General features: G+C 37.0%; 1 protein-coding gene across 4 annotated transcripts in view; it reads left to right on the top strand.

Annotated features, from left to right (window-relative positions):
- The first annotated feature begins 613 nt into the window (after nucleotides 1-613).
- OMA1 (OMA1 zinc metallopeptidase) overlaps nucleotides 614-20,250 on the top strand; it is an 81,428-nt gene continuing 61,791 nt past the window's right edge. For 2 of the 4 annotated variants that reach the window (XM_043575108.1, XM_043575106.1), the window contains exons 1-5: nucleotides 614-710; nucleotides 11,473-11,997; nucleotides 14,383-14,611; nucleotides 17,154-17,327; nucleotides 17,430-17,537. In XM_043575108.1, the coding sequence (XP_043431043.1) occupies nucleotides 11,492-11,997; nucleotides 14,383-14,611; nucleotides 17,154-17,327; nucleotides 17,430-17,537 (1,017 nt within the window). In that variant the 5' untranslated portion in view covers nucleotides 614-710; nucleotides 11,473-11,491. Of the gene's footprint in view, nucleotides 711-10,831; nucleotides 10,879-11,472; nucleotides 11,998-14,382; nucleotides 14,612-17,153; nucleotides 17,328-17,429; nucleotides 17,538-20,250 lie in introns of those variants that run through there. The other 2 variants (XM_043575109.1, XM_043575107.1) reach the window with 2 other exon arrangements.

Here is a 20,250-nt window from a genome sequence, read left to right as displayed (position 1 = left end):
AATACAGAATCATACCATTATCTGATACCATGTTTATTTGCTTGTTTGCTTGCTTATTGCCTAGATCTCCTCACTGTGACACAAGCTCCATGAAAGATGCACTTGGTGCTGGATAAATATTTTTTGGTGGCATAAATGAGACATACCATACCCATTGTTTTGTAGCCAGCTCTTTTCAGTTAACTTCTAGATGCTTCAGGTTATGCTTCATTTTTCTTAAACTGTGCCATTCCAGAAAGTCAGGTGAAAGCAAATTCTCACACTCCAAAGACTGCTTCTAGCACTGCAACTTTAAAACCAAGAAACCTTAGTCTTTGGGCTCCAGAAACCCTCTAGAATCTCTTTTCTTTTGGCCAGCACTGCCTTAGAATCTTCAGCGGTCACAGCCTTGCCTGGATCATTCTTTAGAGGAGCCAAATCAGGTTCCAAGGACGTAAGTGAAGAAGACGTGCCAGGCAAACAGCACAGCCCGCAGCCACGTCCCTCCTCTAGCCACACGGGGGCGTGAGAGCGCCACGGTCCGCTCCCCGTCGGCGGCCCTCGGGAAGGAAGATTACGGGCGGGTGTGTCGACTGCCCGCTGTGGGCGGAGCAAAAGGCGCTAAGGACCGGGCAGAGGGCAGGAAGTAAGGAGGCGGGGCTTCTGGATGGGGTATGCGCCTGCGCAAAGGGCCGGTCTGAAGAGTCGTCTTCGCTTTCGCCACTGCTAGGGTCTGTCCTGTGGGGACGTCTTTGTCCCCCTTTTACGAGTTGGGCGGGGCCCAGGGGTGGGGGCAGAGTGCGAGAACTTCGAGGGGCGCCGGGGTGAGAGGCGGAGCCCTGTGAGCACGGGGAGGGGAGTGGGGTGGCGAGGCCTGGGGGGAAGGGACGGAGGGGCGCCGGGTGTGTGTGGGAAAGGGTTGGGGAGAGCCGGGGGAGAGGGGTGAGTGGAAAAGGGGTACGGGAGAGTTGTGTCTCATCCCTCCCTTCCCCCCCCCTCTCCCGGCGTGGAGTGCAGGGACCCCAGGGTGCTACTCTGCTGGCCGGGAAGTTGCTAGTTAGCAGGTGGATGTGGTTTCCGAGAAGATACCTCCCTCTCCCCTCATCCTTTCTCTTTGGCAGCTCCTTTTTTAAAGTAGTATTTCTTATTAACGCGGACGGCACGGTGTGCCTCACTTCGACACCTTCACCCGTGCAAAACCGTTTCCAACCGCCTACAGCAACTTGAGAGGCAGTCCCTCTCTTTCCTCCTCACTCTTAAAGTAGACAACATAAGTTTTCCTACCTAAACCCTGCAATGAAGAACCCAACATTTCCCGTCTAACCAGTGCAAAGGCGTTTTGATACTTTCTTCATAAACTTGTTTACAAAAAGAGCTTTTTATACTCTTTAAATAATGTCACTTGCCTGTGTAAAGCTGAGCAACAGTTTTATTGTGCCATGCAGTCCTCAATGAGCAATTTTAGTCCGGGGCGACGAAAAGACCTCATTTGGAATTCAGGGATTGATCCACCGTAGGGACCCCAACCAGTACCGTGTATCCCTCGCTGAAACGCAGCGGGTGTATATCCATCATCTCAGCCGTGGTGACGGGGTGCATGCAGTCTGACATTTGGAAGCTTAAGAACCAAGGCTGTTGCCTTCCAATTTATTTTTTTTTTTTAAGTCTTCCATCATGTGTGTACTTTGCTTGAATGATTATTTTAAAGTACATGTCCTATTTTTGCCAACCTGACGGCTGTTTCCATAGAAACCAGAGAAGAAATAGTCATTTTCAGCAGAGTTGTTAAAACTGTCTTCCAGGCTTCAGCTGTGAGTGCCAGTGAGTGCTGTACTTGCTCATTCTGAGATGGTACTTAAAGAATTAAGGATCTGAAATGGTCTTAGAGGCTAACCATCCAAATTGCTTAATTTTCTCACATCATTAATTTAGTAATCCTTGGAGTTTGCCAGCCATGTTTGTTGACCTGCTCTAGTTCTTTGAAGAGGATAGGCCAGCCCTGAGTCCTTCTTAGGCTCTGTGTAGTCTAGCGTTGGCTCTGTGAAATGTATAAATAGGTTTCTTCCCCCCATTTTTTTTTTTTTACCATTTCTCAAGGATAAGCCAGGGATTGCAAAATATCAGGCTCCATTTCTGTTCTAAATGACAGTTTATTGTCAGTGATGTCAGTGATAATGTTTTTACTTATGTTCATGTAATGTTTGGGGCTTTTGCTTGTACCTTCTGTGTCAGAATTTTTTTTTTTTTAATTTCACATAAGTCATGAGAGATGAGCAAGACTTTGCTTGCTATAATCGCAGAGCTAAGCTGTGCAATTGATGCGCATAGCTATTAGAGATGAGAGGTTTTCTGAGGGGTGTAAGTAAATCAGTGGGTCTGGAGCTTAGGAATGGGTGAAGGACAGCCGGGGAAGGTGGCTGGAGAAATGGTAGGAGGTGGCATTATGAGAGGCCTGGTCTTTCATATGCAGGAGTTTATTGAAGCCCACGGAAACCGTTGGGAATTACAAAAATAGTTGTTAGTTTTGGGGCTTACAAAATAATACACCTGGTAAAAATTTGAACAGCACAGAAATACGTGAGATGAAAATCCTTTACAGTGACTCAAAATAACCACTATGAATAGTTTGCTATGTGTTGCTTTAGATTTATTTGTATTTGTGTATGTTAGCATATTGCAGCATTACTGTTGCTGCAAATTGGGCAGAGATTTTTGTCTCTTTTTTTGTGGTTATCTCCAGCATCCAGAATGGTATGATACGGTATGTAGGACGCACTCATTAAATATTTAATGAATGAATGACATCATTTAGATGGAAAACTGAATGGGGTCTTGTGTATGTTGGTTTGGTCAAGGTGGTTAATAAGCTTTGTTTGTTTTTTGTTTTAAGTTGGTTGCTAGCATTTTAAAACTGCTAACTTCCACATAAAGTTTGAATTGCTTGCTTTTCTTGAAAACATTGAACTGTTTGGTAACACTAAGTTCAAATTCCATTACACAACAAGTGTAATCTTCTTTAGATAGGCGTGAATCTGCATTTATGTCAGGATGGCTTTGCCTGGACTCTACAGACTAGCACTGTGGCTAATACAATAGCCACTAGTCACCTATGGCCATTTTGTTTTAGATGAACTAAAATGAACTAAAGGGGTGTCTGGGTGCCTCAGTTCGGTCGAGCATCTGGTTTCGGCTTAGGTCATGATCTCATGGTTCATAGGTTTGAGCCCTGCGTTGGGTTCCTTGTTGTCAACGCAGAGCCTACTTGGGATTTTCTCTCTCACTCCCTCTGCCCCTTCCCTGCTCAGGCATGAGCGCACGCTCTCTCTCTTACAATAAATAAGTGAACACTAAAACATTCTTTTGCTCAGTCACACCAGCCACATTTCAAGTGCTCAGTAGCCATAGGTATAAGTTAGCACATTGGACAATGAAGACACATTTCTATGACTGCAGAAGTTTCTGTTGTGCAGTGCTGGTTTACACATCTGAATTTGCCATTCCTGATATACAGAATTTTGGCAAGTAGTATTGTTATTTTTAAGATTTGTATATCTTTGTCACTATACAAATCTCCATTTAAAAAAAAATGGTTGCCTTATATTTAGCAATGTAGGGCTTATGTGAGTTGTGGGAGGAGGATTCTGTTGTCTGATTTGTATTTTAGATAGCTTTACTTCTTGTTTGGGGGGGACGAACTGGAGGGGTAGGAGTTGGTGGTAAAATGGGCAGAGAGATTAGAGGTTATATAGCCATCCACGGCCTAAGGCCACGGAGCCCAGGAAGGGCTAGATTGAGACATTAAGGATGCAGAATTGACACGACTGATTTAATGTGGATTGAGATCTGTTGTATGATAAAGTCACTGCAGAGATAATCCACTGCTAATCTGGAACTGATTCAGTGTTGAAAATCGGGAATTTGGCTTTGCAAAGTATAGAAGGAACCCTCAGTTGTAATAAACAGCATGTATATTAAAATGTTATTAGCTTATGTATGAAGTGTGTAACTTTTATACCTCGTAACCTCTTAAGTCAGAGGTCATTTATTCATGAGATACTCTTCCCTTTAAAGAGAGGGAATTGTTTTAGGGATAGAGTAAAAGCTCATGTAGCTCAGTTAAATTTAGGAAGTACAGTGGACTCTTGGGAACCGGGAGGGTATGAGTCTTGCCCCCTCTCTTTCTCTCTTTCTCTCCCTGAGGCTTCATGATCTTTTACTTTCTGCACATTGATCGATTCCATCGTCCTTTCTCTTGATCCAGTTCTTTTGCAAGGGTTTTGGTTCCTGGTTCTTGCTTGCGTGCTACTTTGTGTAGCACCAAGTACAGCCCCAAATTATACATACCCTTGTACTTCTTTGCCTGATACTGCCTCACCAAAAGTCTTGTCAGTGTCAGACGTCCACGCCTGGCTCTGTGGCCAGTGGAAGGGGTCTCTGGGGAAGATTGACAGTCTGGGCCTATCCCTTAAGTTGAGGCTATAGGATGCCCTTTGAAAGTGGGCATGTGATTGGACAAGTGTTTGAAGCTTATCTCCTATAGTAAAGAATGTGGGTTTGTGTTGTTTTTGTAGTATGACTTCTAGCAAAAGACTTTCTGCTGTTAAACCTTGAGTACACTTCCCCATTTGAAACAATTCTTTAAAAACTTTTTTTTTCTGCATCTACCCAAACAGCATAAAAAAACAATAGTTGCCTTGAACTATTGTGCTACTCATGGAAGTCCTTTCTTTTTTAAAAATTCATAACAGTGCATAACGCTTAATAAGGAACTGTATTTTATTATTCCATAATAGTCTTACTTAGATACATTCCCTACCCCCCTCAACTAGATTATGACATCCATGAGGGCAGGGACTGAATTTCATGCTGCATCTGTAACTCATAAGCCAGCTAGCCAATGAAGAAACTTACTGGTTACTCAAATACTAATTTTGAAATGATTTCTAGACTTCAGTTATTTTACTACTTTCAGCTTGATTTAAAAAAGGAAAAAAAAACTAGAAAGTATCTTGTTAATAACATCAGATTATTATGTATTAAGTGTGGACTCTGATTTAAAATTGGTAGTAATTCCAAAAGGGTTAACTCGGAGTTAATGTTTACTTGTCATGCCCTTTATTCACATTTTATGTTATATGCAAGGGTGGAATGTTATATAAAAAATGTTAGTAACTTTTAAATAGTCTGACATGTAGGTAATACTGTTTATTAAAACTGATTTTCTGAAGTTATTTTTCTAGATAATATTGTATTAGTTTAGGTTGAGTTAGATTTACATATTTTCTTCCAACTTTAATTATGAAGATTTTGAAACAGAAGAATTGAAAAAAAAATTAATGAACACATATATAACCAGGACTTAGATACCATTGTTAATATTTTACTGCATTGGCTTTATGTCCTATGTAAGTGTGTGTGTGTGTGTGTGTGATATAATTTGAAAGTAAGTTTTATTCATCATAAAGAGATACCTCTGCAAGTATCTCAGGTATAAATTATTCACCTGCATAACCACATCATTATAACCTAATAAGCAATACTTACCTAAAATAACCTAAAAGCAAATCTATATGTGAATTCCCCCATTAATCCCAGTTGTCTTCCAAAGCTGATTTTTTTCTTTCAAACTAAGATCTAATCAGAGTTCACACATTGCATTTGATTGTTACCTGGTTTTAGTATCTTTTGAAAAACAGCTTAATTGATTTATAATTGACATAAAATAAATTGTGCATACGTAAGCTATATAGTATAAGTTTTGACCTCTGCGTACACCTGTGAAACCTACATCACAAGCAAAATAGTGAACATATTCATTGCCTCCAAAACTTTATAATCCCTCTCCTGATCCTCTTTACTTTCCCATCCTCAGGCAATCAGTGATCTCTCTGTAAGTATAATTACTTTGCATTTTGTACAGCTTATATTATAGAGCTGGAATCATAGAGTATGCACTTTTTTGGCGGTAGTAAGGTCTGGCTTCTATCACTTGTTAGTATATAGAGATAAGATTTGTTTTGTATATTGCTTTTGTATCTTGACACCTAACTAAACTCATTGTAGGAGCTTTTTTTGTAGATTCCTTTGGATTTTTTATAGAGATGATCCTATTGTATAGGCATAAAGACCACTTCTATATTTCTTGTCTGGATGCCACTTATTTAGTTATGTATGTATTCTATTGTATTGATTAGGAACTCCAGTATAATATTGAATTTAAGTGGTGAGAGTGAACATCTGTGCTTTTCTCCTGATCTTAGGAGGAAAGTATAGTCTTTCACCAATAAATATGCTGTTACAGTTTTCTGTAGATGTCCTAGTTTATGAGAGTTTTTTGTCAGGGTTAGGTGTTGGATTTTATCAAATGCTTTTTCTGTATCTATTGAGATGATCATGTGGTGTTTCTTTTTCAGTGCATAGGGTGATTACATTGATTGCTGAATTTTTCTTTCAACCTTGCATTCCTGGGACACACCTCAACTGGTCATGATGTACTGTCTTTATATGTATTGTTGAATTAGATTTTCTAAAATATTAAGAATTTTTTCTGTCTGTGTTGATGAGAGATAGTACTTTATAGTCTTGTAAGTTTTTTTCTGGCTTTAGTATCATGCATGGTAATGCTGGTCTTATGGAATGAAATGCAAATTATTCATTTCTTTTCAATTTCCTGGAAGAGTTTGAATAGAATTATTTTTAATTATTCCTTAACTGTTTGACAGAATTCCCCAGTGAAGCTATTTGGGCCTGGAGCTTTCTTTGTGGGAAGGTTTTTAACTGTAAGTTAAATTAAAATAATAGATATAGGGCTGTTCAGATCAATTTCTTTCTGAGTTAGCTTTGGTAGTTTGTGTTTTTCAGGAAGTTGATCCATTTCATCTAAAATGTGAAATTTAAGATTTTCTCTTCAATTGGTTTTAAGAAATTTAACTAGGATATGCCTTGGAGTAAGTTTCCTTTGTGTTTACTGTGTGTGTGTGTGTGTGTGTGTGTGTGTGTGTGTGTGTGTTTAAACTTGTTGGATTTGTTGGTTTACAGTTTTCATCAAATTTGGAAAATGTTGGCCATTCTTTTTTCTTTTTATTGTCTACCTACCATGCCTTCCCACTTTTCAGGGACTCCAGTTATACATATGTTAGGCCGCTTGAGTTATCCTATACCTTGTTGATGCTCTGTGCATTTTTTCTCTTGGTTTTCTATTTTGGTTTTCTTGGTTTCTATTGATCCGTCAAATTCACAAGTCTTTATTTCATTGTTATAATATCTAACCTGCTGTTAGTTTCATCTAGCGTATTTTTCATAGAAGACACTAGTTTTCTTGTCTAGAAGTTCAATGTAAGTCTTTTAAAAAAAACATATTCCATGTCTAACACTCTCAAATTACCTTTAGCTTCTTAAACACATGGAATATAGTTATAATAAGCACTTCAATATCTTTGTCAATGCTGTCATTCATGCTACTTAAGAGTTAGTTTTTATTAGTGTTTTTCTTAATTAAGGTTTACATATCCTGCATCTTTGCTGCCTGGCAATTTTTAATTATAAATTGTACCTTGTTAAGTGGTGGATATTTTTGTATTCTTAACAACTGTTTTTGAGCTTTTTTCTAGAATGTGGTTTAGTTACTTAGAAACAGTTTGATCTTGTTGAGTATTGCCTTTAATCTTTGTTAGGTAGAGCTAGAGTAACTTTTATTCTAGGACTGCTTTTTCTCTAATGAGGCAAAACCCTCTGAGTACTCTACGCAGTCCCCCATGAGTTAAAAGGGTTTCTGCTTTGAAGAGTGGAAATAGGCCGGATACTCCATGCTCCATGAGTCTTGCATATTGCTCCTCTAATCCTGTCAGGTGATTCTTTCCCACCTCCAAGGACTTTCCTCACATGAGTGCCCTGATCAGAACTCAGCTGAATATAGGAGGCAGATTTTTCTGCAGGACACACTCTGGAGTTCTTTTTCTGCACAGTTCTGTCTTCTCTCATACTGTGCTCTGCGAGGTCTAGCTACTATGACCTACTTGAACTCCCAGCTTCATCTCTCCAATTTAGGGCCACCTGTGGGCTGTGCTAGGTTTGCCCTCTCTGCATAGTGGCCGGGAAACTCTCCAGGCAGGAACTTGGGGCAATTGTAGGACTCAGTTAATTTATTTCCCATCTCTCAGGCGTCACTTGTTCTTCATTGCCTAATGTCCAGTGTTTTGAAACCATTGTTGTATTTATTCTGTTTTTTCACTTGTTTTCAGTTCCTCGTATTCCATCTTGACCCCAATTAAAAGTGCCAGGATTATATGTGAAAGGATCAAGTTTGTATTTTATTTTATATTTATTTTTTAAATATGTATTTATTTTAAATTCACATCCAAATTAGTTAACATAGAGTGCAATAATGATTTCAGGAGGAGAATCCAGTGTGTAACACCCAGTGCTCATCCCAGCAAGTGTCCTCCCTAATGCCCCTTGTCCATTTAGCCCATCCCCCCACCCCAAACCCCTCCAGCAACCCTCAGTTCTCTAAGAGTCTTTTGTATTTTGTCCCCCCTCCCTGTTTTTATATTATTTTTGCCTCCCTTCTCTTATGTTCATCTGTTTTGTATCTTAAATTCCACACGAGTGAAGTCATATGATATTTGTCTTTCTCTAACTAATTTCACTTATAATACACTCTAGTTCCATCCAATTTGTTGCAAATGGCAAGATTTCATTCTTTTTGATTGAGGAGTAATACTTCATTGTATCTATATACCACATATTTGTTTTTAAATTTATTTTTGAGAGAGAGAGAGAGAAACAGTGTGATCGGGGGAAGGGCAGAGAGAGGGACACAGAATCTGAAGCAGGCTCCAGGCTCTGAGCTGTCAGCACAGAGCCAAATGGCCCGATGTGGGGCTTGAACTCGTGAACTGCAAGATCATGACCTGAACTGGAGTCCAGTGCTTAACTGACTGAGCCACCCAGGCACCCCTCTTCTTTATCCATTCATCTGTCGATGGACATTTGGGCTCTTTCCATACTTTGGCCATTGTCAATAGCACTGCTATAAACATTGGGGTGCATGTGCCCCTTCAAATCACCACTCCTGTATCCTTTGGTTAAATACCTAGTAGTGCAATTGCTGGCTCGTAGGGTAGTTCAGTTTTTAATTTTTTGAGGAACCTCCATACTGTTTTCCAGAGTGCGGTGTTTTCCGCACCAGTTTGCATTCCCCCCAGCAGTGCAAAAACGGTTCCTCTTTCTCCACATACTCGCCAATACCTGTTGTTGCCTGACTTGTTAACCATTCTTACAGGTGTGAGGTGGTATCTCTTTGTGGTTTTGATTTGTATTTCCCTGATGATGAGTGATGTTGAGCATTTTTTCATGGGTTGGTTGGCCATCTGGATGTTTCTTTGGAGAAGTGTCTGTTCAGGTCTTTTGCCCATTTCTTCACTGGATTATTTGGTTTTTGGGTGTTGAGTTTGACAAACGATTTATAGATTTTGTATACTAACCCTTTATCTGGTATGCCATTTGCAAATATCTTTTCCCATTCCATCAGTTGCGTTTTAGTTTTGCTGGTTATTTCTGTTTCCATGCTGTGGAGAAGATTTTTATCTTTTTTTTTTTTAATTTTTTTTTTCAACATTTATTTTTGGGACAGAGAGAGACAGAGCATGAACGGGGGAGGGGCAGAGAGAGAGGGAGACACAGAATCAGAAACAGGCTCCAGGCTCTGAGCCATCAGCCCAGAGCCTGACGTGGGGCTCGAACTCACGGACCCCGAGACCGTGACCTGGCTGAAGTTGGACACTTAACCGACTGTGCCACCCAGGTGCCCCGAGAAGATTTTTATCTTGATGTGGTACCAGTAGTTCATTTTTGTTTTTGTTTCCTTTGCCTTCAGAGACCCGTTAAGTTAGAAGTTGTTGCAGCTGAAGTCAAAGAGATTGCTGCCTGTATTCTCCTCTAGGATTTTGATGGCCTCTTGTCTTATGTTTAGGTCTTTCTTCCATTTTGAGTTTATTTTTGTGTATGGTGTAAGAAAATGGTCCAGGTTCATTTTTCTGCATGTTGCTGTCCAGTTCTCCCAGCACCATTAAAGAGACTGTCTTTTTTCCATGGGATATTCTTTCCTGCTTTGTTAAAGATAAGTTGACCGTACGTTTGTGGGTCCATTTCTGAGATCTGTTCTGTTCCATTGATCTGAGTGTCTGTTTTTGTGCCATTACCATACTGTCTTGATGATTACAGTGTTGTAATACAGCTTGAAGTTCGGGATGGTGATGCCTCCTTCTTTGGTTTTCTTTTTCAAGATTGCTTTGGCTATTCGGGGGCTTTTCTGGTTGCATACAAATTTTAGAATTGTTTTTACTAGCTCTGTGAAGAATGCTGGTGTTATTTTGATAGGGATTGTTTTGAATGTGTAGATTGCTTTGTGTACTGTTGACATTTTAACAATATTTGTTCTTCCAAACCATGAGCATGGAATGTTTTTCCATTCTTTTGTGTGACTTCTTCAGTTTCTTTCATGAGCTTTGTATAGTTTTCATTGTATACATCTTTTATCTCTTTGGTTAGGTTTATTCCTAGATATTTTATGACTTTTGGTGCAGTTGTAAATGGGATCGTTTCCTTGATTTCTCGCTTCATTATTGGTGTATAGAAATGCAACCAATTTCTGTGCATTGATTTTATATCCTGCAACTTTGCTGAATTCATATATCAGTTTTAGCATTTTTTCAGTGGAGTCTTTTGGATTTTCCACAGAGTATCGTGTCATCTGTGAAGAGTGAAAGTTTGACTTCTTGCCAATTTTGATGCCTTTTATTTCTTTGTGTTGTCTGATTGCTGAGGTAGGACTTTCAACACTATGTTGAATAACAGTGATGAGAGTGGACATCCTTATCATGTTCCTGACCTTAGGGGGTAAGCTCTCAGTTTTTCCTCACTGAGGGTGATATTAGTGGTGGGTTTTTTTTGTGTTGGCCCTTATGATCTTGAGGTATGATCCTTCTATCCCTACTTTCTTAAGGGTTTTTAATCAAGAAAGGATGCTGTATTTTGTCAAATGCTTTTCTGCATCAAATTTGTATTTTAAAAAATACATTTTAAAACTTAGATCTTACTATTCCATTACATGCTTTTCTGTAATGCCTCCTAGTTACTGCCAATTACTAAAGTTGACTGTTTTTGTTTGTTTAATCCATTTCTTAATCCCCAGTAATTTAACTGTTAAAATAAAAACAGACTTCCCCCAAGCAAAACTAAAAAATGAAAGAAGAAAAAAAAAATAACAACCAAGTTTCTAAAGTATATGTTGTAGAGTAAAAAGAAGTGAGCAAAACCTTTTTTTTTTTAACCTCTTTCGTTTGTATTGCTGAGAGGCATTGCTATAGGGCTGGTGAGCAGAAACCTAAGATAATTCAGTCTGAGATGTGTCAAGGGAAGAACAACTGAACAGCAACAGTTTTATAAATAAGTATTTCCAGAGGTATTTATAACTTATTTTTTGTGTTCCAGATAATCCAGGAGAAGAAAGATGAGCTTCATCTATGGACTGCAGTCTGCTACTAGAAACTGTGTTTTCTTCCGATTTCATTTGCTGACCAACTGGAGACTGTGTAACACACTAGCTGTCACCTCACCAGACTGCCATCAAGTACAAATTACTCATACAATTAATAAGTATCAGGGTCTGGGAGTACAGCAGTGTGATAGGTTGACTTTTCTGCCTAAAAATTTTTATTCTTATAGGACTCTTAATACCAAAAGACCAGGATGCCTCTTGAGCGTGAGCCATAAAGAAATTTGGATGGTTACCCCAACATGTGGTGCACGGAATGACTCTTTTTCAAGACAGCTCCTGATAGAAGAAGTTGCAGGAGCTCCTTTTCTCTCAGTATTGCGTCCCCTAAAGTGTCTTCGCATGAGAGAGAGAGACATCAGGAGTTTCCACACTTCTCCTCGGTTTCAAGCCGCTCCGGTTCCTCTCTTGTTGATTATTCTTAAACCAGTGCAGAAACTATTTGCAATCATTGTAGGCAGGTAAAAAGCTTAAAAAAAAAAAACAAACAAACAAAACTTAAAAGGTATTTGTAAAACTATACTTTTAAAGAAAACTTGTTAGATTTCCCTCCCATATTTAGCTCAAAATTAAGTTTCCAAACGGTTGGTTCTACCCAGTTTGTTAGAAATGATTTAATCTTGAAATAATTTACTACATATTATAGTATAAAAATGAGATCTTTAAAAAATTATATAGGACACTTTTTAAACGATCTTCTATTTTGTACAAGAATGAGAAATGTTGGGTATAGTTTGTAAGAACAATACTTAAAAACATAACTTTTTATTTTACGAAATCTGAGGCAACGGGTCATGAAACTGGGAGTTCACTTATTTAAGAATAGGCTCATTCCTAGCCAAGTTAAAGCTTAATTAGCATTTATTTTTCAGTTCTATTTCCATCACATCTTTGTTATTTTCTTTTGGGTAGTCCTTCATAATATGTTTTCACAGCTAAATAGTATCTTTTATTTAATTTAAACCTCCCCCCATAATTAATCTTGTTTTCTCTTATTTGCTCCATGAAGAATGAAGAAAGGTAAAGTTAAGTATTGTCTCGTCATTCTTACATTTGATGACTGTGAAGGCCTTTCTAGCTCTCTTACTCTCATACTAACCAACCCAGTTTTCTGTGGTTTGACACTGGCACCCAGAAAATATACAGTTGTGTTAGCTCTAGTTGTAGGTAACGACTGTCAGAGAAGACCAGAGCTAGACAACAGTTAAAGCAGTAAACACAGATTTATGCAGAACTTTTGCAGTAGGGGAAGAGAGACCTAAGTATAGAACCAGAGTTAATCTGAATATACCATGGGCAAGTGGGAATTTATAGCTGAGAAGCAGGGTGGGGTTTGGTGGATAGAAAATTACTCAGACGAAGCATCAGGAATAAGTGGGGGTTCTCCCTAACCTGACCCCACTAGGCTTCTTGCTGAAGGCAGGTGAGTGTGATCAGACATCATCTGGAGGCTGGAGAATGATGAGGAACTCGATCAGGTATCGAGGGTGATAAGATACGGAGGATGGGGAAATTCTGTTTAACCTGACTTAGCAGGATTCTTGCTAAACCTGGACAATGCAGAGATGAATACAGAAGTCCAGAAGTGAGGCCTAGTTGAAAAAAGTTCAGGGGAGCCTGAGTAGAGTCTGGTGCAAGAGAGGATCTTTGTCATAACTCAGCCCAGGGTCTTAGGCCAATGGCTCTTTCTCATCCTTTTTAATATTATTTTTAACTTTTGGTTGTTGTTTCCATTGTAATCACTTAACATTTTCTTTTTGCTGTGTTTTCATCATACATTGAAGGCAGATGATAAGTCATAGGAAGTTTTAAATGGGAAATAAATATACTTCATAGTCTGGCCTAAGTCTTTTCAGGTTGGGACACTTTGAGGCATCTTAGGAGTGTCACTTAATAAAATTAAAATAACTTGAACTTATTTTGTAAGATGGATTTTGTCAAGAGAATGATGTGTATATCTTAAACTTTTGTTGTGATTTCACAGATGAACTCACTAGGAAAAATTTTGTCTTGTTGTTGAAAACATTGCTTGTCAAAATGTCTGTAATCTCTGATAACCAGCAGGGAGTATTGTTGCCTGGTAGAAATTAGACCTCCATGTGTTAACTACACATTCTCTCATTTTCTTGTTTACGATGTTTATGCCCTTCTTACCTTTCCTTTATTATGTTCTTGAGGGGATAGTGAAGTTTCTGCTGGTGAGCAGTGTTTATTTCTAAAATCAATGCTGAGGTAGTTTCCCTTGTACCTTGCTGAAGTACTGGCAGATTGTGCTGGAAGTCTGATGAGCAGGGGGAGTGAATTGTGGTTACAGGTATAGATGATTGTGCTGTAACCCCTCAGATGTTTATTTGAACAGATCATCCCTATCAAGTAGTTAAGTACCCATACTCTAGGATCACATGGTCTTCTTTGCCTGGTTTTCCCTTATCACCTCTGCAACCTTGGACAAGTCCTAGGACAGTTCTCTCTGTCTCAGTTTTATCTTTGGTAACAGGGCTTTTGTGAAGATGAAGTGAGATGACATATGTATAACAATTAGAACAGCAGCTTGCATGAGGTAAACAGTCAATAAATGTTAACTAGTGGTAGTTGTAAAATAGCTACTCATTTAGTGTTCACCTTTAAAATAAGAAGAAACTTTAAATGAGCTTTAGAATTTTTATAACTGGTTACTTTTTCATCATTTAGCTAAGAATTTTATAAATGGAGAAAACTCATCTATACAGAGAAATATTTCACAAAAATTCAAGTATTTGATGACATAGAATTCTAGTATAAGATTAAGTTTTTTTGATACGTGCTGATACTATTGTCAGAACTTTGAATTTTTCTTTCTGCTCTAGGGGCATAAGGAAATGGTGGCAGGCACTTCCTCCTAACAAGAAGGAACTATTTAAAGAAAGTTTAAGGAAGAATAAATGGAAGTTATTCCTTTGTTTCAGTAGTTTTGGATTGCTCTTTGTAGTGTTTTATTTTACTCACCTGGAAGTGAGTCCTATCACAGGAAGGAATAAGCTACTATTATTGGGGAAAGAACATTTCAAACTTTTATCCGAACTGGAATATGAAGCAGTAAGTAGTAAGAATTGTTTATAATTAGATTGCTTAATATAATACTCAAAGCGGCAAAGTTTCTTAAGTATGAAAGATGCACTACTTTTTTATGTTAGTCTTTGATAGAAAATTCGCATTTTCCCAAAAGGCCTCCAAAGTTGCATACTTAGTGTTCCTGCTACCTACATTGCATTTCCTTTCATTCATCCAGCTAATTCCTGCTCATCACATGCCACCTTAAATGTCACTTTCTCAGGAAAGTCTTCCTTGATTATCCAGACTGGGTTAGGCAGGTTGGCTACATTATGCTCTAGTGGGAATCCTTCATACAGACTGAATTATGAATCAGCTCATTTATAATTGTGTCCAGTGCTTGGCTATATTGGGGTCAGGTCTCCTGCTTTTATTTTCTCTTTGCATACTGTACTTTTCCTTTAAATCACTTATCATGGAGGTAACATAATTGTTATTTGCATAATTATTTCTTTATTGATCTGTCTCCTTTGTTAGACTAAGCTCTTTGGGAACCAAGACCCTGTCTGTTTTTATCATTTTATATTAAGTACTAGCACAATGTAGAAGGTAGTGTTTAGTACATATTTTTTGGATAAATAGATATGTAATATGAATTTTTGTACCTTGAAAGTAATGTAGAATATGGTAATTTCTTCCAAAACCTCATTTTTGGCAATTATATTTTTTGAATGCAAAATCAAGTTGGAATTCAGAAGCCTTAAGTCATTTTTTTTTTTAATGTTTTTTATTTTTATCAAGAGAGTGCAAGCAGGGGAGGGGCAGAGAGAGAGGGAGAAAGAGAATCCCAAGCAGGTTCCGTGCTCCTAGCACAGAGCCTGTGGCAGGGCTCAAACTCAGGAAACATGAGATTATGACCTGAGCTGAAATCAAAATTTGGACACTTAACTGACTGAGCCACCCAGGAGCCCCAAGAAGCCTTACTTCTTTAGAAAGTACAGTAACTCAGATAGTTAAGCATTTTATACCACTAGTGAGTTTCTTGAGGACAGACCCTTTCTCCAGTTGTGAGCACACACCTAGTATATACTCGATGAGTATTTATTGAATTGATGTCTCATGGTCTCACTTGACCACTTTGGTGAAGTCTTTATGTCTTTTTATTTCAGTTAAGCTTCTGAGTTTGTCAGTGGAAAGTTACCTTAAAAAAGCAATAACAATGTATTTTCACAAAAAAGATGCGTCTTTTCTAGTAGAGCTTTTACAGAGATTGGAGATGTTTCTAGGGTAGTCTTGTCTGAAGCAGGTTTGAGGAGAGTGTTCTGGAAAGATTGAGATAGGCCTAGTGTTAAATTTGTGTATCTTCCACCATTCGTCTCACTCAGAAGCTTTAAAAAATAATATATATGTACATAATATTCTTTTTTTTAGCCTACAAGTATAATAACCTGCTTGATACTAAAATTCAAGCACATGTTCCTATAGGGATATGGTAAAGTACTATAATTATATATAATTTTGCTTGTTTTATTTCCTTCATATGGGTTAATAGTTGTTTCAGTTTATTTACATTGGTGACTTGTGCTTTTAAAAAATGGTATTGATATAAAGACTATTGCAGATTCAATTCTACAAAATCATCTATTTTTAATACATCTAAGGGAAGAAGATTCTAAACTTCTTGATCTATATGTGAACGAAGCTACACGTTTTATGGAAATTAATGTGATATTTTCAGAACATCCTTAATTTTCCTATACTTGAAAGGGTTTCTCCTGAATATAGCTTCAGAAAGTGTGTTCGTACAGTGGCTAGTCCTACTCAACATGGTGTAGAGAAAATGACATGCCTGTTAGTTCTAAAATTTCAGTAATTTCCTATCATTCTGTGTGAATAAAACACTTAAAATTAATGAAATGTCCTTTTTAAAAATTTTTTTTTAATGTTTATTCATTTTTGAGAGACAGAACAGAATTTGAGCTGGGGAGGGGCAGAGAGAGAGGGAGACAGAATCCAAAGCAGGCTCCAGGCTCCAAACTGTCAGCATAGAGCCCGACGCGGGGCTCAAGATCATGACCTGAGCCGAAGTTGGATTCCTAACCAGCTGAGCCACCCAGGTGTCCCCAAAATGTCCTTTTCTTTTTAGAAGTTTAACTTTTTAAATTAAGTATAGGGTGTTTTTCTAGTCAGTGGGTTATGAAAGTAATTTTCTTTTATATTGTTCTTCTTTATATGAAATCTTTGTTTCCTAGGCAGTATTTTGTTTTCTAAAATATTTAGGAAAGTAGAAATAATATTTAAACATTTTATTTGTTTATAGGCTAATAGAAAAGATGAAAGTTTTATTTCAACCAATTTATATGAAAAATCTTAGTTATTAGAATTTATTCCATTTGTGAGAAAGCACATTGCCTTTGCATGAATAATTCAAATTTAAGAATTGAAGTGTTTTGTATATGTAGATTTTTACATAATTAAAAATTAAAATGTTCAACAATAAGTAGCCATTTAACTCTTCATGAAGCAATATAAACATTTTGCTGAGCTAAAACTCTCTTAAAATAAAGATGACTTTTTAATCTTTCAGTGGATGGAAGAGTTTAAAAATGATATGCTAACTGAGAAGGATGCCCGATACCTAATGGTTAAAGAAGTGGTTTATCATTTGATTGAGTGCAATAAAGATATTCCAGGGATCTCTGAGATCAATTGGACTATTCATGTGGTTGATTCCCCAGATATAAATGCCTTTGTGCTTCCAGTAAGTAAATGTTCTCCCATCTAACTTTAAATCGTAAATTTAATATCCTTGTTTTTTTAAAAAGGTGTTCCAATTACTTACATTATTTTCTTTATGGTGCAGAATGGACAAGTGTTTATCTTCACTGGGCTTTTAAATAGTGTAACTGATATTCATCAACTTTCCTTTCTTCTGGGCCATGAAATAGCACATGCAGTACTTGGGCATGCTGTAAGTACCTAGGATGAATGTTCAGTTGTTGAAATAACTGCTTTGAAGTGTGCAAGTTAAATCTTGTAAAACTGAATCTTTTCAGTTTTCTTTTTCTTTAAAAGATGGTATTTTAATTTTTAGCAGTTGACTTACTCTGTTACCTGAAAAAATATGACTGGCTAATTTTGAGAATTTTTATGGTCTTTAGTATTTGATACCTGAATAATTAGTGTTTCTGTTAAGTACTATTTTTATCAGCTGTCTCTTTTGCTAAAAAGTAATTATTCTCAACCTCTAATTATTTCAAATTAGATTTTAAACTCTCCATAATTATTAACATACTTGTAATCTAGTCTGAAAGTTAACTATATGAAAGTGATATTACTATTTAAGTGGGTAAATCAGTTTTCTTGCTTTTTTATTCATTCTCAGAAGATGGCTTGGAGCATCTCTGAAAATCTCTAGAATGATATGCCATATATAATTAATGCAGAGTAATAATAATGATACCTTGCCATTTTACAGTTTACTGAGCTTTTAAACATACCTTCTCAATTATAATTTTAATACCATCCTCATTAAGTATGTATTTAATATCCCTACATTATATATGAGGAAACTAATGTTTAAAAAGACTTGGAGTAACATGAGTAATGTGGTCAACTGGCCAATTGGGACTTTAACCCAGGTCTTCTGTTTGCAAATCCAGCCCTGCTTTCTTTCACCACAGTTACCTGGGTATTGGCAGCCTTTTTTTTAATGGATCATAGAATTCAGGTTGATTTACGGTTCTGTGAATACACATCTGTTTGACTTGGTATGAGTACAAAAAGCTAATGTATTTGTTTATTCATATATTTATTTTTATTAAAAATAAGTGTATTTCTTTTGTCCACATTAACTAGAGAGAGGTGTATTTTCTGTTGAAAACATGAAGGTAAATAGTGAAAGGATTGTGAAATGTTATGTCAGAAATGTAAGTAATATTAACTTTAAATGGAAATGCTAGTGTTATTAATCTCCTTAAAAGTCATTTCAAATTCTGTCTATTCCTTAAAGTACTAATAAGTTGAGGTGGGTCACAGTTGTGCTTTTCTGAAGCACAAACAGTAATTATCTCATTTATTTCTTCTGAATTATAGAAAAATATAAAAAAACATTTTCCTTAAATAGATCTATATAAGAATAAATCTAAGCAATCGAAAAAGATTGTCTTTCAAGAAAAGACTTCATAACTGCAAAATCAGTTTTGGCCAATTTTAGCATTTAAAAGATACTCATTTTACATACACCTTTATTTTTCTGGCCTCTAGTTCACTGTCTCATTCAGCATATTGTTGTCATCTCTGTCAGTGCAGAACACTAATTAGATAAGACATAAAAAGAAAATAACAGTCTTAAAAATTGAAAGTAGTTATTGATATTTCTTTGTAGAGGCCTTAGACATCATCAGCACTATATTTTCTCTTTTAGCAGTCTCCATGTTTTCTTCCTTCCACAAATACATATTTAAAATTTTTTTTTAGTTTTCTAAGACTATGTAATGGATAATTATATTCTTTAATAATTAATAATGAGGATTTTCTCTTTTATAATGACTTCATCATTTGTAGTGTTATTCTTTTGTGCTAAAATAATTCCATAATTGTTTTTCATGACACACAGTTTGTATAATGAAGCAAAGAATGCTTTGTGAGGACAGATTATATTGTTACGAGAAGTGTTCCGTGTGATTATTTTTAGTTGTCAGCCATGTTTCATATGTTCAAGTAATGATTCCTGTATTATCAGCATTTATTAATCATCTTTAATGGGGAATGTGAACAATCCAGTGCGTTAAACTTGTATTTAGAAATTATTACTTAAAACAACTATTTTAAGTAAAATTGGTTAGTGCTATAAATATAAAACTTTATAGAACTCAATTTCCTAGTGAGAAATACCAGAGTGGTAAAATTGCAAACTTGCATAAATGAATCATACTTCATATATTAGGTCATGAAGTCCAGAAGTTTTTTACTAAAAATAAATTTCCAGTCTTTTTCTGAATTTTTCTTGTTTTAACTATTTCATATGTTAAGCAGTGTTTAGTCTATCCAAAGGTATAAGGTATAAGCATAATGAGCACATTTATTTCCTTTAAAAAAAATTTAACAACAACCAACAAAACTAAAAGGCAACCAACGGAATGGGAAAAGATATTTGCAAATGACATATCGGACAAAGGGCTAGTGTCCAAAATCTATAAAGAGCTCACCAAACTCCACCCCCGAAAAACAAATAACCCAGTGAAGAAATGGGCAGAAAACATGAATAGACACTTCTCTAAAGAAGACATCCGGATGGCCAACAGGCACATGAAAAGATGTTCAGCGTCGCTCCTTATCAGGGAAATACAAATCAAAACCACACTCAGGTATCACCTCACGCCAGTCAGAGTGGCCAAAATGAACAAATCAGGAGACTATAGATGCTGGAGAGGATGTGGAGAAACGGGAACCCTCTTGCACTGTTGGTGGGAATGCAAATTGGTGCAGCCACTCTGAAAGCAGTGTGGAGGCTCCTCAGAAAATTAAAAATAGACCTACCCTATGACCCAGCAATAGCACTGCTAGGAATTTATCCAAGGGATACAGGAGTACTGATGCATAGGGGCACTTGTACCCCAATGTTTATAGCAGCACTCTCAACAATAGCCAAATGATGGAAAGAGCCTAAATGTCTATCAACT

Source organism: Prionailurus bengalensis, chromosome C1 (genome assembly GCF_016509475.1).
Source record: "Prionailurus bengalensis isolate Pbe53 chromosome C1, Fcat_Pben_1.1_paternal_pri, whole genome shotgun sequence".
Classification (NCBI taxonomy): domain Eukaryota; kingdom Metazoa; phylum Chordata; class Mammalia; order Carnivora; family Felidae; genus Prionailurus; species Prionailurus bengalensis.
Note: the sequence above shows the minus strand (reverse complement) of the source record. Positions and strands in the feature narration are given on the sequence as shown.